The sequence below is a fragment of the Copidosoma floridanum genome, unplaced genomic scaffold (genome assembly GCF_036245765.1).
Source record: "Copidosoma floridanum isolate Cflo_tuat_1 unplaced genomic scaffold, Cflo_Japanese_pri ptg000007l, whole genome shotgun sequence".
Lineage (NCBI taxonomy): Eukaryota > Metazoa > Arthropoda > Insecta > Hymenoptera > Encyrtidae > Copidosoma > Copidosoma floridanum.
In genome coordinates this window covers 8,864,136-8,884,857 of record NW_028321884.1, presented here as the reverse complement: position 1 = coordinate 8,884,857, position 20,722 = coordinate 8,864,136, and the positions used below count along the sequence as shown (strand labels likewise).

Here is a 20,722-nt window from a genome sequence, read left to right as displayed (position 1 = left end):
GAAGCGCTTTCGCGCCCACTTGCCCCGGGCTTTTAACACCCCATGGGCACGCATTTGATTCTTTTACGATCCTTTCCTCAAAAAAAACAGCAATTTTCGGGTAACTCGATTGACGGTTAAACCGCTTTTAACGAACGGAAGAGGAAAAAAGCATCACTAGAGCGCCAAACGAGGTATAAAGTCCGCAATACAGCTCTTTCGAGCCAACCGACACAAACAACACAAAGAATAGCAGACACAAAGTGTCGCTCTCTTGCCGAGCATTTTCACAAAACGCCACTCACTCCTATTCACGAGCACGCATGTTCCAGAAGTATTCGATTTAACCCTCAAATCCTTTGAAAAGTTTACGAGTGTACGTCACGCAGCCTGAAGGCAAAGGGCTATCCGATTTTTCCAACCGAGCAGCGCGTTGGAACAGAAAATGGCGCAAAACTATTTTCCCCGGCTATCCTCTCCGGTCCGTGTACACAACTGCCGTGTCCGATATATATATATTCCCTCAGACGCGCGCGCGCGGCACAAATCAAATTGAGCTTGTTTGCCTAGCCCGGAATACCTATTGGCTTTCGTGCGTCGCCGCTGTTTTTCCCCGGTTTATTTTCGGAGCTTTGGAAAAAAAGGAGGCTACGGCGAAAAAGTTAATTAACTCTGGAGGCGGGCGAATGGAAAAAATTCCCGGAACCAGTTTGCTCGGCCTTTTTTTCGGACAGAGTTTTCTACAAGTAACTCTCAAGAAACAATTTTTGCACCGTTGAATTCCCCCCCTTTTTTTCAACCCCGTAATTATCTGAAAAAATGCCGTTCGCACATCTTCTAAAAAGACTACAAACTTAATTTCTAGGCTGTGAATAAGCGCTTTGTACGTGCAATTATACATAAAATACGCGAACAAAGCTGAATCAAAAGCTTTTTCGTAAATAAAAGAAGGAGTTTTCTTTTTTTTTTTTCCAGGCACTGTACGAGTGATTACATCGCCGTTTACGCCGGTCAGACGACGAACAGCGCACTACTGAGGACACTGTGCGAAAAAAAGACGGGCAGTGTGGTGCACGTCGGGAGGGACCTCCTCGTTGAATTTAGGTAGCCGAGTGCATATATATTTATACGTATACTTTTGGTTGGTGCATTAGAATCTTGTCGTTTAGTAAAAAAAAATCGAGTAGTAATTATTCATCTCTCCAGATAGTGCTTGTTGCATAGAAATACTGAATTCTGGATTACAAAAATTCAGCTCTGTCTAGGATTTATAATTTTTTTAAATAAAATGCACTGCAAGTGTACAGTCAACGCGGACTAATTTCCTCACTGTTTACAGATCTGGAGCTGAAGTTTCGCCCTTTGACTACAACGGATTCGTCGCCACACTGAATTTTGTTGAAATAATGACAGAAGCACCCACTACGAGCACTACAACGACTGTTGTCGAGAGCACGAGCAAAGCACGTGAGTAACGAGGAAACTTTGCATTACTTATTCTTCTTTGTACATGTCTGTTTTTGTATAAATTTAATGCTCAATTACTAAAAGCTCGTATGACGATTATAAATGGAGTAACATAAGCCACAAGTAGTATAGGTCAACATTTGGTCAGACATTGTCATTACTTGAATCCCTTGGTTTAATATGATTAGAGTAATCATTTCCTCGCGAGTCAAAGTAAAAACTGAGATACCGTAACGATACCCTCTCTCTCTCTCTCTCTGTCTCTCCTACTAGAGCTAATTCACTTGGAGAACGGCCTGGATGCGTTGGTGGACAGTCCATACTCGGTGACATCGCCAAGTGGCAGCCAACAGCAGCAGCGCAACGGCAGTACTTTAGGAGCACATCACCAGCGCTCCAACTGCGATGTCGAGGTCAGTGGTGACAAGTTGAGGATGGGCTTCCACAGTACGCGCAGTCGGACCGCGATCTTGGCTGCTCTGCCCGTCGTCTGTCGGCTCAGCCTCATCGGACGCGACTACGACACCGTCCATGTGTCTTTGGCCAACTACAGTCTCAAGTAAGCTCCTCCATACGAGGATGGGAAAGTGGGGATGGATACTTGACAGTCTGTTTTAATGTATAGTTGGAGTAAACCTTTGCCTTTTTTGTGTTTTTAAAACTTTTACCTTCACGAGGTACTTTTTGGCGAGAAAAAGCTTAGGAGACTACTTTATTTTTTCGCGGTCACGAACGCAGAGTTGTACAGTGGTGCTTGTTTTCTTTATCTGCCCCTAAACCTTTCGTTTTTTCACACCTTGACTCTACCTTCAAACGCTTTTTTTTTTTCATTTTCTGCCTCAGAAAATTAGTTAGTTACACAGACATGAGTCCAGAGAAAGAGTACGAAAGAGAAAAAGGAAAAGATCATGACGCCCAAAAATAAACGAATTGCACCAAAACTAATTTCCCTCTGTTCAAATACTTAAAAAAAAAATGAGCGCAAAATACACCACCACAAGTGAATGGATGTAGTAATAAATTATTCTGCTCTTTGACCAGTTTTTCAGGGTGAGAGAAAATAAGAAAAAAATTAAATGTCACGCACTCGGCCACATGCCCCATAGAGCTCGTGAATCACGTGGACACGAAGGCGAGTCACCGAAATTTTTCTCCGTTCACTCCCCCCCCCCTAACTGCTGCAGACTAACTCTCGTAGTTTTGTGTGCTGTTGAACAGTAATAGGCTCAATCGGCCATTTTCTCTTTTGAGCAGAAACTTTTTCAATTTGTCACTCGCGCCGGTCTCGTTGAAAAAGTTGGGGATGAAAAATCGTTTGAACTTGCGGCCCCGGGCAAGGGGAGGGAAACGAGGGCCTTTCAGAAATGATTTAACGCGGGTTCTATTGATGCGGGAGTGGGCGATCTGTATCATTATTTAAAACGAATATCAAAAGTTACAATCACCTTCCTTTGAATCGCCCGTCCCTGCACTTGCTCCGCTCTTTTGATGCATGGGGTGATTAATACATCTGTCTCGTAACTTTCAGAAAATTATTGTGACTCTGTAAATCAGTTTGTTTGAGCGCTCTTGAGAGTTCAAGTAATTTTATTTGATTTAGGGCCTACGGAGGATTAAAATGACCAAAAAGTCTTTTTCATACGAGATCTGAGCACACATTGTCCACACTATCGTTTACGTAGAGAGGAGTGAAAAAAAGTGAAAAAAAAAGCATACAAAAAACAATAAAAGCTGCAGTTGAGTGCAATTGATATCCGGAAATTAAAAACAAAAGTACAAAGTATTACACTCGCCAGCGTCCAGAATATTCTACAATGAAAGTCTCAATTATCGAGGTGCAGGATAAACGTAAAAAATTTAATACAACTTCGCTCACGGATATTCGATAGAATCAGAGAGCTGCGAGCATAAAAATAATAATAATTCGATTGGACATGTTGTGTTTACTTTATGATGCAGCAGTAGCAAAATTAGCATTAGCTCGATAGGCATATTCGCACGAGCGAATGAGGCGACGCGGAAAAAGAGTTTGTATTTGCTCGGGCCAACGTTTGCTTGCTGGCGCGCTTATGTACAGAGTACCCTCGTTTATTGGTATACGTATAATGAGTTCTCTTATCAAATACCAGCCATTTTTTTTTTTTTTTTTTTTTTTTTTTTTTAAGACCTTGTTCATACAGTATACGTTTGTGCCTCATGCTGTACCAAAGCTCCATTGTTCTCTATCATTTTCTGTTGTTTTTTCTTTCTTTTTTGTGTCATTACCGCGAGATTCTCGAGAGTCTCTTGAACTATATAATTATATGTGAGCATGTAGTACCCGTATAACCTATTTAACATTTTTGTACATAATATTTTTCCATACTCCTTATTTAAAAACATTCATTTTTCTACTTCTTGATTTTTCACTGCATAGGTAAATTTATGTTCTTGATTTATGATTTTGCAATTTTAAGTTTTAGTTTGTGAGGTGAGAGAATCTATAATTGTGTCCCACATCCTTTGAATTTTGCTGTTTCAGTAACTAGCGCGCTAATTACTAAGTAAACAATCGCACTTTGTTCCCAATATTTCGGAGGTACATTTGGGCTGAATAGAGAAACTTTGCGAACGCACGAGCCCATTGTCTGTTGTTACAGTACAAAGAGGAAACAATAGAAAATGTGGAGTGGCTCCACTGATGAGGCTGCAGTTAATTTGTGTTAAATTTTAAGCTTCGAGTCAATAAATTGTGCTCAACATGAAATGTGTCATCGAAACGGTTCTCGTTATTTTATAACTCTCGGGTGAGACCCGCCAGACGGAAAATCACTCGTCGAAATGTAAGACCTAGACCCATCAACACCTTTGCTTTTTGCGCAAATGGCTTTTCTATGCAGTTGAAGTTGTACTCGTAACTGTAAATTTGTACACACATATACATACCGATAATGCGAATCAGAGCATATCGCGCGTCTGAAAATGACACCTCCTCCATCTCCTTTCGAACTAAGGAAACCTCGTCTTCGTAACATGACATCGCGGGGCGAGACACGAAAATTCGTTCGGGCATATTTTTTTTTATCTCTTGATGGCGTACTCTAAAAAAGTACCCACCCAGAGAAGCGAGTACGAGTTTGGATGTTGAAATTAATATTTTATGGCCAAGGATAAACTGAATTATTTATCAAAACGGCACTATGTTTCGTATTGGACTCTTCGAGACAACAGGAAAATGTAATAAAACGCCCGATAACGCGATACCATCTTTCGGAGCTAAATTATCCGTTGCAGCGTCAAAGTTGCCCTCCGAACGATCCCCCCCCTCCATGTCTCGTAATCCGTGACTCGTAAAAACCAATAGCAGTGGCAGCGACAACACAGAACGGAAGGATCACGCGGGAGATAAAAACAAGCACATCATCGAACTTTGCCGTTACGATAATGCGTACTGCGCACGTGGCACTTGTGCGGTAGTGTAACGAGGCCTGAAACACTGCAAGCGAAGGGAAAAAATCAATAGTTGGTAGAGGGCGAGGCTCATAAATAAAATATCTTGCGCGCACATTTGGCAGAGCTAGCGGATCCTATTCGTTGGCGCTGTTGGTATAGAGCGAGCGGATTCTGGAATTGATTTCTCTTATTTCGCGGCTTCTGCTGCTGCTCATCCCTGTTCTCTTATACTTGTTAAATTTTTTCCTTACCTTCCTGTTCCTTTGGACGATGGGAATTGGAAATCTAGCCTGATTAAGATTTTTTTTTTTTTTCAAGTTGAGTTCTACAGCTTAGAGGTCCCACTGAGTCGTGACAATCCAATTGGAAATCGGTAAATTTCGTCCGATGCATCCGTGACAAGTTTGTGCCTTTTGCTTTTGTTTGTCAATATATTTTCAGTAACTTTATAAATAATTCATGCGTAACGAGCTCTTAATACTCGCGATGAAAACTTTTCGTGAGCTTGTAACGATTAAAAGTTAATCCGGTAGCTTCAACAGTGGATTTATACCAAGTTTAAGTAGTACAAGCGTAGATTTAGTCAGACGGGCCGTATAATGCGATAACAGAGACGTTAAGAGCAAGGAATTAAATCAAGTTTAATAGATTCCATGTATAATTTTGCATTGGTTGATACGCACAAGTAGTACAAGCGCAGATTTAGTCAGACATGATATTTCGTACAAGAATAAAGAGACCTTAAAACGCAAAATTTAATTATCTTGGTGTATATATTCAGTGCAAAGTTAGACTAGCTGAGCATTAGGAGTATAAAGAGTTAAAAATGTGAAATTAAATCAAATCTTATGATCTACGTACCATACAGTATTCGGTTTAATTTTATGCATACGGGTGTAGTGCAATTCGGTGATTTGCCGCATGAATAAATTGAATCTATAAATTTTGTTGAAAAACGTACTCACCAAAGTACACCAATTTGCATATGATATACGCGTGTCTGCACAAAACACGTCGAAAAAAAACGAAGGAAAAGGGTCCAAGAAAAAGAGAAAAAATAGAGTAGTGAAAAAATCACGAGCACTCGAGACTGTGGGCATTTGTATCTATCTACATCAACTAGAGATCCACGCCACTCCTGCTCTCTGGCATGAATATCAAATGGAATATTGTAAATCCGACCGCCACTGAACCGAGAAAGCACTCCGTGTAGCCCCAGGAAGTCTTTGCATCCTTGCTTACGTCTTTCACACGATTCCTTTCTTTGTACTCGTAGACCTTTACGTACACAGGTACGAAGGGATGAAAATATGGATACAGGATAAGGGGATCCAACGACTTCGAAAGAGACTGAGGAGGCCCGGAAGAAAAGCAAACTTTGTTTTTCCTCCGGAAGATGCTCTCTTTCTCTACCGCGCATAAGTAAAACTGCGGAACCGTTTTCCCGAGACTTGGACCCCACCTTGATCTCCTTCCCCTCTCACTCTCTATGGAAAGGTCTGCTTCGTATTTTAATTTTATTGGGATGTTTCTTTAAAAAAAAAAATCACCCTTATTAAATGTAAAATTATTGTGCATCACAAAATATTAATTGACATTACACAAAGTTTTTGATCACTCTTTGTTTCCAAAACTTTTCACTTTTCCCAAGTTAACTTTTCTCCCTATACCTCAGTGATTAACTTCGTTATGAAGCTGTGTAAATGGCTAAAATCTGTGGAGCAGAAACTTCCGAAGGTACCTGGCGAGCCAAACGTTTGACCCTCTCGAACGAGTGGAGTTTCAAAGTTGGCTTAATTTAAAGCATCGATTGTACCCTACTGTAAAACCATTACTTTAATTATTAAATCTTATTAAATTGTTTTACAAGCCCCCCTCCCTACCATTCTATACCCTTTTCCATTTATCTTCTCGTTTGAAAAGCTTTTGATGATAATTAACAAAATTAAAACCCCATGTGTAATTACTTACCCAAGGTAACCATGTTTCACTCTGATTATATTTAATATTCGGAATAAATTTGCTTTGGATGCTGTAAAGATTCTGATAACGGCAAATGGTCTACTAAAAAAAATAAAAGACCGATGAATGTTGTCGTTAAACGTTTTATTAAAATTAAACTTCAACCCTCAGAAACGTTTCGTTATTACAGTTAATAAAAAGCTGAACTAACTGTTGTTCCGTTTATTTTATTTTTATTTTTGCTAAAGCAATTTTATTTTACTCATGTAATGATAAAAGAAAATCACATTGATTACAGCTCGGGCGCCTGCAAATCGCAGATCGAAGTGTTGGACGGCCTGATGAATGATAAAAGTTCTCCGAGCAGTGCCAAATCGATAGGAAAAATATGCAGCAACGATAACGAGATAGCCCATAATCAGAAACAGACGTCGTCGAACGAGTGAGTATAACAATTATCATCCGATTGGTACATATTTGCACATAATAGTAAACAGTTGCACTGTTGAGGCATCTGAAAACGCACAGACACGCATGAATCACAATAAACGTTATGTTCGTCCCCCGTGTAATTTTGGACTCGCAAACAAGAGGAGATAATGCTATGCACTATGTACACAAACATAACAATTGAGTTATTTATATGAGAACAATAGAAGTGCACATAATTGATCCACTTTTCATCGGTGCGAAAATTGCCACCCGAACGCGCATATTTTACGCATAATGCATACCACATAACGTACCCTATATATATGCGGGCTCGCTATTGACAAAAGTAGTGTCCTTCCGATTGCAAATAATACACTGGAAACTAATGGAGTTTACCTATAGTTTGACATATTCGTCCATCGATTACAGGAATATATCCCTTATCTCATCCAAATTAATGCATCGTTGTACAAACGTATAATCTGCTTGATTTAGGAATAGTTTGTTTGTGCTATTGTGTTCCAATATGCGAAATTAAATCTTTTCTTTGTCCTATTTGTTATATGATAACTAAATGAGGGATTTTTGTAACTCCTTGTGAAAATTTATTTCAACTTTAAAAGTTTTTTTTGATACGCAATAGTTTTTTAGGCATTTCATAATAACAATTGTAACAATCATAACTTTAACTTGTGTTGAATTAGAAATTCAATTTAAATTAAACTTTTAACTTTTAGACTTCAAAACTATGATTGAACATTTTTTTACGATGCTGTACATTATTAAATGCGACCCTTTGCAATTGATTCATGACACGAAAGAAAAGGAAAAATAAATAAACCTATCGATAAAAATGTACAAACTAAACGTACCTACTTTCTCCCCCTCCTCTATTTCATGGAAGATATGCGAATACCAAGTCGTTCAGTAGATACGCCTCCAGTGGGAAATCGCGTTTTGCCGGATTTCGTGCTTTTATGGCAGCATCGGGGTATTGATATATCCGAGGTATTTTATAAATTGCGTGGGAGAAGCTCTGCAGCAGGTGTCCCTAGAGAGAATCTCCCATTGTGCGTTGTTGCTGGAAACACGTACAGTTTTTTTCGATCACGTGCATCGCGTGCATATTTTTCCATCGACCCGAGCGCACGTAGATATGCCCGTGTCACCCCGATTTTTCTCTTTTGTCGAAAATATTTTACCTCCGTGTCGCATTTATTTGAAAACGTATTAAGCATGCAAATCACAATGATCCGGAAAAATTCGTTTTTTACTTTCAAAGAACAAGTGATCCTACAATAGCGTGGAAAATTCGCGCACCCCAAATAAAATTTTACCGAGCTAACTACAAACCAAACGTGTCTTTCCTACTCAGGTAGGATTACGATACGTCAAAATATTAAAAATTCATATCTATAAATTAAAATACCCGTCAAACAGAAGGAAAATAACGAACAAGAACTAATCTGCGCAAATCAAAGTAGTCGGTATCCAGATTAGGTCAGACCAAGTTCGCGTAATCAGTGGGTGGTATTCGAACGGGCGACAAATAATGATTTCAATCAATTCAACATCAGCAGCTGAATATCCACACACTCTCGATCGGAACAGGCTAATGGGAGAGGACCACCTGAAACTTTCACCAGCACCAGCGGAGCACCAATAAATTATTCATACACCAGCCTCGATCCGTCCTTCCTCGTTTCGACGACAAAATATACCAGCCCACCTTCATCGCGAGAGCGAGTGCAATTTTCAATCCACCCTCACCCCCCTCCGAGTCTATATAACATGCTTAATCTCGACGGGGAGAAGAGGAGTGGGAGAAAAGCGATTTCGCGTAGTCCTGTCTGTCCGTGCCAGCCTCGCGCCTCATAAAATCGCAAGAATTCGCGCTGTGCTCCTCCACCCCACTGGCTTATATGTAGGTATATACTCAAACTCACGGTACAATGGACGCAGGCGCGTTTAATCTATTTTAATTTCCAGTGGTGGGCGCCTCCACCTCCGTGCCTGCGAAAGTGGCAGCCACAAGCTCTCTCTTTCGCGATTTACGGCAAACGCCCGGAGCTTGTTTTTCATGCGCTTGCGCGCGACGATATTCGCCGCTTGCGTTTCCTCTTTTTCTCCACACTGACTGTGAGTTATGCATTTTTTTTGAGCCCCCTTTTGCTTATCCACTGGTCTAATGCTCATAAAAACCGTCCGGCTTGAATTTTAAGTAGTACGAACTAGTTATGGTCAGACAAAGCGAGTTACATGCAGCATTCGAGAACCCAAAATTTAAAAAATTGTCGTTCACATCTCGGGGATACAGTTTTACCTTCAACATGGCTCATTACGTACTGTTCGACTGAGTGAGCAAGCGAGTTTGCATACAAGTGCGCACTTGTAAGATAAATGTGCGATCTGCACCTATGCTGTACAGCATCGATCTCTCCGTCCTCTCCTCACCCTATATACTCCTTGCCTTCGTGTGAAATTGCGTGCCGAACTGTACACGCGCTAGATTCGCAAATCTGTTTTCTCCATCCCTCTCTGAGCATACGTAGGTAGGATTGGATTGATTTATCTCTAAATGTGCCGCACTATGTGCGCTGGCATATCAAGAGCCCCCCCTGCCGTTTGCTCTGAAAGATACGTTGACAAACTGTGATGATTTTGATTGTAAATCAAATCCGTTGTCTGAGCCATCAATAAATAAGCAGCTAAATAAGTACTTAAATAAATAACAAAAGCATATAGCTCGCTTTCCAATTGGGAATTGAAAAAATTTGAGCTTAAGATGTTTCTGAGTCATAATGTACCAGCGATCGATGTGTCCTAACTCCGACAGTTAAAAAACCCAAAGCCATCTATCTATGTACCGAAAGAGCACAGCGTGACTGGAATTTCCAGCTCGAACATAGTGAGCAAAGGAAGAGCAGAAGCGGAGGCACGTTTGCGCTTGTTCTTGATGTCCCATCCGGAAGAAGCGACGGTAGTGGCAGCGACCCACAACCGAACTGCATCCGCCCGAGCCACATCAGGAACAACAGCAGCAGCCGCCGAAACATCCGGCTGTAGCCTACCGGTCCCGCCACTCTGGACATCTCCAACTACCTTTCCCTCGCTCTTGCGCTTTCCGAAGCTTTCCGAGTGCTTTTATAATTGCTCGTTGCGTAAGAGGGACGGGCCAAGGGGAGCGGAGATGTGCTCTCTGATTTATGGCTGAGCTTAATGCACTATGGGCCCAGGCCTTACCACCACCACTACTGGCACTTTGGCTTCTACTACTACTGGGCCACGGTGGGATAAACACAACAGCTCCCATTGCTGCCGTTGTGGTACATGTGTAGTTGGTTGTCGATGATTTATGATGCACACGAGCAAAGGAGGAGGTCGGGGCCGAGAAGGAAAGATCGGGTTACTTTACCCTGTTTATGGGCCCCAAAAAAATATCAGCTGGACTCCTTTTTTCCCCCACAATTTGCATATGTTTATAATTTTAATAACAAAGCGAGTAAACAATAGTCTGCTGGATTTGGTTTTGTAAAAATATAATTTTATTCCAACTGTGCTGTGAAATAGGGAGAATCCTTCCTCTTCAACCAACGCTACTCTGAACTCGTTAGCGGGAGCAGACGAGAGACGTTTTGTGCATCGCCTGCAATTTTAAGCCCCGAGGATACATTGTATAACCACCACCACCCCATTATACAAAAGCACCTAACGATGTATCGGAGGGATGGTATTATACGGTCTTGAACACTTGAGCCGCGGTAACGAGTAGGTGCTCCTCAACCGAGGAACTAAGTCAGTTGGCCCACTTTTGTACCTTTAGACTATCTTATTAGCACTACGATCATTCTTTTGTATAGGTTTTTTTATATTTCATAGAGTATCTAATTAAATTCAAATTTAATCAACCAAAAACAAACTGGCATTAAACCTCTTGGCTCGATCAACAAAATTAACTTTCTTCCTCTTTAGTTCCTAAAACCGAGCTACAAACGTCGACGTGGTATGTCGACACGAGCTAGACCTGCCCGCCTTCCATTATGTACGGTGTGTGTGTGTGAGAGAGAGAGAAAGAGAATGGCTCACGAGTGATTTGTGAATTCGTATATAATGGATTATGCCATCGCATTCTCCGCCCTCGAAATTTCAAGCTGCTCTCTACCTTTGAAGGAAACAAAGGCGCTGCTTGTAAAATTTTGAGTAGCTCAGAGCTAAAGCTTGCCAACGTGTAACCTTCACAAATCAACGTACCTACCTATCTCATTATTTATTGAGCAGGGGCATCTTTTTATTTCTGCATGCTCCGACTGTAGTGTCAATTTATCGCTCTGAGCCATTGTTAGAGGAAAGGACCAAAGCCAAGTGTTACTTGTTAAAACATAATCTGATACAATTGTTTTTTCAACTAATTTTACTGTAAAATATTTAACATGAAAAGTCCTGGAAAATGGGGACAGCACTGAACAGCTGCTCAAAGATAATTACTAAAGCTTTCTCGACGCTTGTCGATTCTCTGGGGAACTTCTCATGTAAAGATCCACCACCAATCTACTGAAATATTTTTTAAACAAGCATCAAAAGCTTCATTTATTGTTTTTCCGTGTTTCAGGCACAACGAGCTCAAAAGGTTCTCGTCGAGCAGCAGAAACATGACAATCATACTGACGCGAGCCACCGACGAAGACTACATGGATGTTTCGTACTACTTCCACAACGGTAAGACACCTTTAATCACATTTCTTTCTTTTTTATCTCAATTACCCAAAAAAGTCGAGGGCAGGGCGTCGCAAAATCCTGCAAACGCGAAACTTGGAAAGATCAGCCAGTGTCTCTGTCTTTCTCCTTTACTTGTACATTTTGCAAGGTACCACGAGGTCGTGGGTTATCCTCCGTCGATTTACGGTGCTTCTCAGCTTCCTCGGTAATTTTGCTCTCCATCGAATAGGTTTGACTCGACCATCCTTTTGCACCACGGATCAAATAATTGGACACACACCACGTCAAGGAATCATACGACGAGACATCACCCACAGTTTAGATGTCAAAGCCGTTGAGCTACGAGCCCAAAGTGCGTGTGCCCTTTGATGCCAAAGATGTGTACCTTCTCCGCCTCCACTTCATTCCGTCCCGTCTCGTTTGTACACACCACGTACTCACCGGACACTTTGAGCGTGTGCGCATTTGCCCGAGTCGCTTGGGTAATTGGCCCCCGCATCTAATCTCGTTACCGGGATACTCTACGACGATGTTTTCCTTTGCTTTGCTTTGCCTTCCTTTCAACTTTTAGCGTACACTGACTTTCGGAAAACTTTTCCAAGGATCAGATGTCGGGTTTACAGATGCGAAAAAATTTGACGACGAGGAGTGAAAAATTGGATTTGCTCGTCGTGCAAGCACCATCGAAAGATTGATACAGACTGCAAGACTAACGAGTGGAAGCGCGGTAAAAATGCGAGTGAATCAGCAGGTGAACCAACTTCATCAGATTTTACATGTTCGATGTACGTGTGTGTGTGTGTGTGTCTGTGTACTCTTCAATCAAGCCAAGAGTGGATGACGTGCTGGTGAAGATGGGAAAAAAACATGCAAACTGGGGAAAAAATTTTTGAGAGCTGAAAAATGGACGGAACGAGAGAGAAAAATAGCACAGCGGAGCTGGTGCTCTGCTAACGAGGGCGGAAAAATTGTGCGAATCCGGGATAGGGAGCGAAAATTTGTGTGTGCAAGCGTTTTCATACGCGCAAACGATGAAGAATCCTCGTGAACGCGAAATGCTGGAAATTACACCCTACTACAATTTTTATCATATTCTCATCTTTACGCACAAAAGGCATTTGATTTCCTTCCTCGATCGGTAAATTTTTCCAACACAAGCTTATTTTTTTTTAAAATAGCAAATTTTACTCACAACTATGTTGGAATCCGGAGAGTTCACTCACGCATGCTAAGGCAGACTGAGGTACAAATATTACAGCAACGCCTGAGAATTCAAAATTGAAGTGCACAGAAGCTTGAAGAGTAAATATTTTCATGATATGCTGTAGCTGGAAACATTGAAGGAAACAGAACGATTTTCTTTCTTTTACAGTTGAAAAAAAAAAAAAAAAAAAAAAAAAAAGTTTTAACGGAAAAAATAGCTGCTTCTGTAGCACAAGAGTCAAACAACAGACAATATTTTGGCAGTCGTCATTCCCATGAGTGTGAGGGACAAGGGGTTGAGAAAAATTTTGAGAAGCCGAGCTAAAAAAAGAACTCGATGGCTTAGCAGGTAAAGACTGTTAGTTTCTTTTTAGCAGCGCGTTTGCCTCCATTTCGATTATGGTTGTCTGACTACATCAGAGTATTATTACTAGCTTATTAAACTACTTTGCTGCTTTCCAAACTTAAGGACAACATTAAATTTAGTTCGTTTGACTGTATCATTTTGTTATTTAATTGTATCACCACCAGTTCAGTGAACTACTTTTTCATCCTTGAGACTATATTATTTGTAGTGTGTCTGACCACATAGGAATATAACTACTTGATATTCCATTCTCAAGAGAACACTAGGTTTAGTTTATCTGACTATGAGAGTATTACTACTGGTTAAGAATCGGCTTTTCCTTTTTTAAGAGAGCATTAAGTTAAGCTTGTCTGGCCATGTTAATTTATCAATACTTGTTCCGTAAACTGTTTTTTCTAAGTTAAATTGTATTAAAGTACTATTGTGTGGGTAAACCGAATTAAATTTTTTGTGGATAAGGTTACATTACCCATGGTTGGGTGCTTATTTCAGCTGCCTATCAAAATTTACCTTCTTATCTAACTTGCCTGACCATAACACGGTTGTTACTACTTGTTTATTAAACTGCTATTCCTTCCTTAGAACAGCATTAGATGCAGTGTGTCTGACTATATTGGGATATTACTACTTGTTTAATAAACTGATTTTTACATTCTAGTACGGTATTTGATATAGTTTCCTTGACTTTTTCAATAGTACATTGCTAATTTAGTAAATCAATCGATTTTTTTCTAATACTTGAGGACAGCACCAACGACCAGCGGGTCTGACCATATCGAGACTTCACTACTAGCTCAATGCACTTCACTGTACTGTATTTTTGAGGAGGCATTATCATTTTTGTCGTAAAAAATGTGTTTGCTTACATTACGGTTTAAGTTATTTTAACAAAAAATACAGAAAATAGCAAGATTTATTAAAATTAAAGAATCAGAAGGATTCTCTTTGTTTTAAACCCGTTGTCAGTCCATTTATGTCCCTTTAAAAGCTATAAAAACTTGAGAGACACGCACCAGTGAGTAGATGAAGATAGAATCGTAAAAGCTAACGAAAAAAATTGAAAAGGTAAATAATTGAAATGGAAAACATAATGGACTTCAATGTAAGCTCCTCTTTTTGTCACGGGGTAAAAGGGAAAAACATTTTTTGAGATAAAACGTGAGCCAAAGACATCAGCTTCCCGAGAATTTTTAGCAAGTCAATGCACGTAGAGAATAAACTCTTTGTATAAGTCTAGAGATTTTTTGAACCGACGGTACGAACGAAATTTCTAAAAAAAATACGTAGTTGCAACACGTTATCACTCGCATATTGACAAAAAAACAGTAAATCCCTTAATATTGATTGCAGAGCGTGAGTCTGGGACGCAACAACCCAAAACTCACTGCGACGTCGAGTACTACGGTCTAAGGTCGCCGAGGACGGGTAAGGTGGTACATCCCAAGGTCAACAGGTTCAGCTCGGGAAACGTCAAATGCAAGCAGTACTTTATACCAGCAGCCAACCAGGCGGTCATCATAACGGTACGTGGAAAGCACTGCACTATCAAAGAGTGAAATGTACAAATTATTATAATTTTTCAAAAATATTGTATTATTTTCCTTTGTGCTGATGACCGGCAGTTGAACAGTACAATGAACCAGACGCACGACAGCCAGTGCACGACGCAGTGCGGCGATCAGGGCTGTAGGTGCGCGAGCAACCGCTCGCTCGACGACATCGACCACCTGCTCCTCGTCTCGCGAGTCCACGGCAACACGCTGGCATGTCTCTGTGGAAACAATCGGGTGAGTCTCACTTTTTTCTGAAATCCAACATATCCTTGGAAAACCATAACATGATATTAAACGGATAATTGTCATTACGTGGGTAGGATTGGCTGCCAGTCGAGTTCTGGAGCACGACACCGGTGTACATCGAGTGGTCGAGGTCGAGCCACACGAGCCTCAATCTGAGCGCAGACTACGAGTTTGCCGACGACACGTTCTGCGGCTCGTATCAGGCAATCGCCGGGAAACTCGAGGGGGAAATACGCGCCGGCTTCTCGGCCAACTTCAGCTTCGCCCTCAACCGGTACTACCAGCAAAAGTGCACTTATCTGATCGAGGTGCCAGCGAACCGAGAACTCGTCATCATGATCGAGTCTTCCCAAACGAGTGAGTCTGTCTTACATTTTTTCTTTTTTTTCCTTCAAACCATGAGATGAAAATTTGTTTTTTACAAAGACTGAAGTAAAAATTATAAAATGGGATTACGAATTTTTCTGTACAAATTCCGCTCTTGCACTTTTATCTAATGGGCACCAATAAACAAATCGTGAAAAACTCCGTCTGTATATATACACGACACTAAGCAAAACACGAGGTAGCTCGGCTTGCATTGAGAAAATCCTGCTCATCTACTTACCTGGGAGTGTCACGGTTCATGGAACGAGAAGGCGAGCCGACGCAAAAAAAGTAATCCCTACGGCTGGTGGGAAAAAAAACCAGGTCGCGACGTATTAAGGCTTCCCCGAGTCCCAAAGGATTTGTGCGCCGAAAAAAAAAAAAAAAAAAAGGTAACAAATAACGGAGTGAGCTTTCATGAGGCAAAAAATGACGGCTGGCCATTCAGAAACGAGATGGAAAAAGCGAAACAGGGGGAGCGGGAGGCAAAAAGCGTCCGGTCGTTTTGCCACTTCAAAGTTTCACAGACGACTGGGCGGTTCCTCCCATGCACGGTGCTTCTTCGTAAACGGGAAAGTGCACTCTCTCTCTCTCTTTTACTCTGTTTTTTTTTTTTTTTTTTTTGTCCGTGTTTTATGCAAAAGTTTAGCGAAAAAGTGGTTTGCATGTAAACGTTGTAAAAGCTCTCCACCGCCGCCGGTTTATTTATGAATGCAAAGTAGGCAAACTCTTTGGAAACTCAGCACTCAAAACTTTTCCTGGATATTCCACGGATGTTTTTATTCTGTTTAGCAGCGAAAAAGAGTTATACATAAAAAAAAAAAAAAAAAAAAAAAAGATTGAACCGAAAAGGTCATTATCTAGATTCTTCAAGCGAAATAACGTGCAGTGCGTCTGACGTAGGATATTAATGTGCATATATATCTGCGTGTTCGCAGGACCGTGTACAGCTTGGAATCTGACGGTGCACGAGTACAACAAGACCAGCGCGAACAACGAGGGCCCGAGGCTGCACACCTTCTGCTCCCGGGACATTGCGAGGAACTTCACCATCGGCCAGGAGAAGCGCTCCGTCATCGTCAAGTGAGTTTTCTTCCTTCCATTGTCGTTTCTTCAATAATTTCACGTATCCACGTCCTTGCCTTGCTTTGGCATCCCTTCGCCTCCTTTAATATACCCACAGCTCGATGTATCAAGATAACCGCGTGCTAATATTAACTTAATCGTGCAGGTTGCAAGCACTGGGTCGCACGGCTCCGCAGTACGTGCTGAGGTGGCGGAGCCAAAGCGCATTAAAGTCACGCAACAAGAACTCGCCGAGCAGTAGCATCAACGTGGCGATGGTCAGCTCCTCGGCGAGTCCCAGCCTTGGTGGGTCCACGTTATTCTTGCTGCTGTTGGTACTAAGGGCCACTGTAGTGACTGTCTTGTCCTCCTCGGCCCTTGGACGTATTGTTGTGTATGCTGTGCCATAAAATGAGCCCATGCCAAGGTACATCTGTTAATACCATCGAAACAATTCATATGTATTATCATATTATATTTAAAGACAATTGGGATTTTTGTAAGATGATGCAAAACGAGACGAAAGAGTGTGAGAGTAAATCGCTAGAATTGGAGTGCAATATAGGTGGCCAAGAGGTATTTTTTACGATGACAAGTATATGTGCGGACTGTTTCAAGGATGAATTCCTGCTGTGCTACGTATTTTTTGTTATTTAGTGCTCGATCGATTTTCTAAATACCAGCGATCGAATTGATAATTGTTAAATTTTTATTTTTAATAATATCCTCATTGTAATCGGTTTAGATTCTTTCTCATAATCTCTGATTGACATCATTCACCACATTTTACGTGTATGAAAAGGTTTATTTTTAGCTAGATGGTAAAGAAATTTTTTGTATCCATACGTGTATAAATTAAAAGATCGTGTACATAAGACATACGTGTTTTTGTACTTTCACGAAGTCGCAAATCATTGAGTTTTTCGAAACATTGTACAAAACGACCGTGAGCTGATGGTAAAATATTACTAGTATAATTGTACAGTACACCAAATGTAATGAATTATCAATAAACGCAGTGTGGAAATATTGTAAATTATGAATAAAAATAACGATGAATAATGAATTCCGTAATGACGAGCGTTTGTATGAAAGCGGAGGAAAAAAAGCAACAATGTATTTTAATGAACGAGCTTCGCCTGTCCCCGGCAGTACTCGATTTTATTGTTAACCCGTAGGTTGATCGTTCAGAATTGTCATGCCTAACATTTTTATTTGGCAAATTTATTGCAGGCAATAAAAATTAAACTTGACATTTAGCGAAAACCAATGCTTCTTTTGCTTCGTTAGATAAATAAGGGCTGGTGGGGGTGACAATTTGTCACCCGTGGAGGTGAATGTACATATACTATAAATCACAACAAGAATAATAATTGTAGACAAGCAAAGACCAATACACGAGCCATTCTGAGCGATCAATTGTTGATGAATCTTATTGATTATTATTAAGAATAAACCAATAAATAAACTTAATAGAATAAATATACGTGTATCAACAGTATAAACGAAATAGGGTTTGATAAAAAAATAACAAATAAATAATAAACAATATGTTACGCATCTAATAGGAATGAAAAATAAAGTATGCATCTGGTCTCATGGCAGCATGCGGTCTAAGACTTTTCAAGTGTAAAAAAGTCCAGTTTCCATTGAAACGTAACGAAAATCGATTCAAATAAAAAACTATTAATTCTATTGGATTGAGAAAAAAGGGCTCGAGAGCGTTTGTTCACAAAATAAAAATAAATAGGCTTTAGTGAAAATTAAGAGACATGCTATGTAATTACTGTTACTATAAACAACAAAGAATATGGCCCTTCTAACTTTCAAATCCGATAAAGCGGATCAAATGAACTTGAAAAATGATGTTAGCGTTGATCGAATGATTTTTTTTTATTAAAAGTCAGTTGAAAAAAACGTTGAATTGAAGATTGTAAGAATAATCTTGTTCGGGACAAACCATAATGATTGATTTCGATCATAGGATAAAACACGCCCTTGAGCCGTAGAGTATAGTCACTGTAAATAAATGAATCTGAAAAAAAAAATCGGATTCTTTTGCAACACTTACGACAGAGAAGAAGAAGAAAATGATACCACGTACGAAATTGACTCGACGCGGTAAATTGCACTATCAAAGAGAAAAAAAAAAAAAAAAAAAAGATGTCATTTTCGCTCGCGTCACAAAATGCCAAAAACAGCTACCTCGTCAATTCTATCGCTATTCGTCCCACGAAGAGAGTAATAAACAAAAAAACAAAAAAAAGGCGCTGTAAGTACGTACTTTATCGCAAAAGAAAGCCTAGCTCGAACGCCCCAGAGTTACCTTTTTTTCACACCCACGCCCAAATTGCATGAAATCAGTTAGAAAACCGGTATAGATTATAATATACCTATATCACCCGCAACGATAAATTCTCAACCCGAAGCCATCCTGGCGCTTGTACGTGCAATTATTCCACACCGTACGTGCACGTATATGTATACCGAGCGTTCGCCATCGAGCCCAGAAGCCCCGAGTAATTCACGAAAATTGCGGCCGCGGCGTGTGTAGCGGAGGGAGGCAGGGTGGCCCACGATGACGTATGCGGATCAATCACTCGGGTCTTCTCGGGTGGGCATATATACGTATCTTCCGCAACGCAATCACCCGCGGATAATCGAAGCCTATGTGTATATATATATATATATATACCTCCGATCGAGGAAAATTGATATTCGCGCTCGTCGGAAGGATACGCGAAATTTCGCATATTGATTCGCTCATTTGCCTCGACAGCCATTTTAACCCTCGTTTTTACTTTTAATTGAAAATGATTGTTCTTTTTTTTCCTGTAAAAGATTGTGTGTACATATACCATATAATACAGGGAAAAACGCGTGTACGATGACCATGGTTTGGATGAAATTTTTATGAAGATGTAGAATTTTCGAAAAAAAAAAAAAAGAAAAAAAGACGAGCAACTCGAGTCAGACTGTCTTTTCGTTTAGCAATCGCTTGACACGTAGTAACAATGTTTGTACGAAATGATCGACTGAATCGCGTCAATTGTGTTACTTGAGGAGGGAAAAAAAAAAAAAAAAAAATGTGAATATAGGGATCCAATGTGTTGAGATATATTATATTATTGCATTGCGTTCGGAAGGAGACAACTCATCGACCTCGTCAAAACAATGATGAAAGTGTCCAAGTTATAAATAAACAGAGGGTGTGTAACAATATTATCGGCGAAACCGAAGATTTGTTGCTAAATAAATTTTGTGCGACTTTGTTGAACTTGTAGTCATATACCGATCTTTGTTGCGATGTAAATTGAAGAAAAAGGCCTGTGTTACTGTGCGTCTGTGTGTGTGTGTCCGCCCTGAACGATTTCCATTCGATTTCAATGTATCGACGTATGTCGTGCGCGTGAATAATTTTCACAATTGTTTGGATTTATTTTAAAATGAATTTACAGCTAAGCGCACCGGTGACCACGTTTCGTGGGCATCTCTAAACACGTTGAGCGACACAGTCTGATGTCCGGTCCTCCGAAAGAAGTTGTATGTTATATACATGTATATGTACGTTATAGACGGGTGTGTCTAAGTCGCGATGAATAGTCAATTGTTTCATATAACAGGAGAGATGAAAACGAATAAAAAAAAAATAACGAAGCACTACCTGAAATGAAATAGTTTTGATTTTGTTTGCCCTACTTGCATCCCCATAGATATTTCTTTCCAATGTCTATTGGAAAACAAAAAAAGTTATCAAAGTTATTGTAAAAATGAACATTCTTTATTTGATATTTTACAAAAGAAGGTATAATTCTATGATGGCATATGTGTATGTGTGAAAGAAAAATTTAATGCGCTCGTAGTCTTCGATTTCAAAGGATTTAACAGAGATTTCGTCAAATCGTATACAATCGTTTACACAAAGTAAGCATGG

At 40.3% G+C, this 20,722-nt stretch overlaps 1 protein-coding gene across 1 annotated transcript in view; it reads left to right on the top strand.

The window, feature by feature from the left end:
• LOC106647465 (uncharacterized) overlaps positions 1 to 17,372 on the top strand; it is a 76,638-nt gene extending 59,266 nt beyond the window's left edge. Inside the window, exons 7-16 of the mRNA XM_089588677.1 lie at positions 955 to 1,083; positions 1,319 to 1,446; positions 1,720 to 2,005; positions 7,139 to 7,282; positions 11,882 to 11,988; positions 14,909 to 15,081; positions 15,181 to 15,345; positions 15,432 to 15,714; positions 16,662 to 16,806; positions 16,955 to 17,372. Of these exons, the coding sequence (XP_089444803.1) occupies positions 955 to 1,083; positions 1,319 to 1,446; positions 1,720 to 2,005; positions 7,139 to 7,282; positions 11,882 to 11,988; positions 14,909 to 15,081; positions 15,181 to 15,345; positions 15,432 to 15,714; positions 16,662 to 16,806; positions 16,955 to 17,198 (1,804 nt within the window). The 3' untranslated portion in view covers positions 17,199 to 17,372. The remainder of the gene's footprint in view (positions 1 to 954; positions 1,084 to 1,318; positions 1,447 to 1,719; positions 2,006 to 7,138; positions 7,283 to 11,881; positions 11,989 to 14,908; positions 15,082 to 15,180; positions 15,346 to 15,431; positions 15,715 to 16,661; positions 16,807 to 16,954) is intronic.
• The last annotated feature ends 3,350 nt before the right edge of the window (positions 17,373 to 20,722 follow it).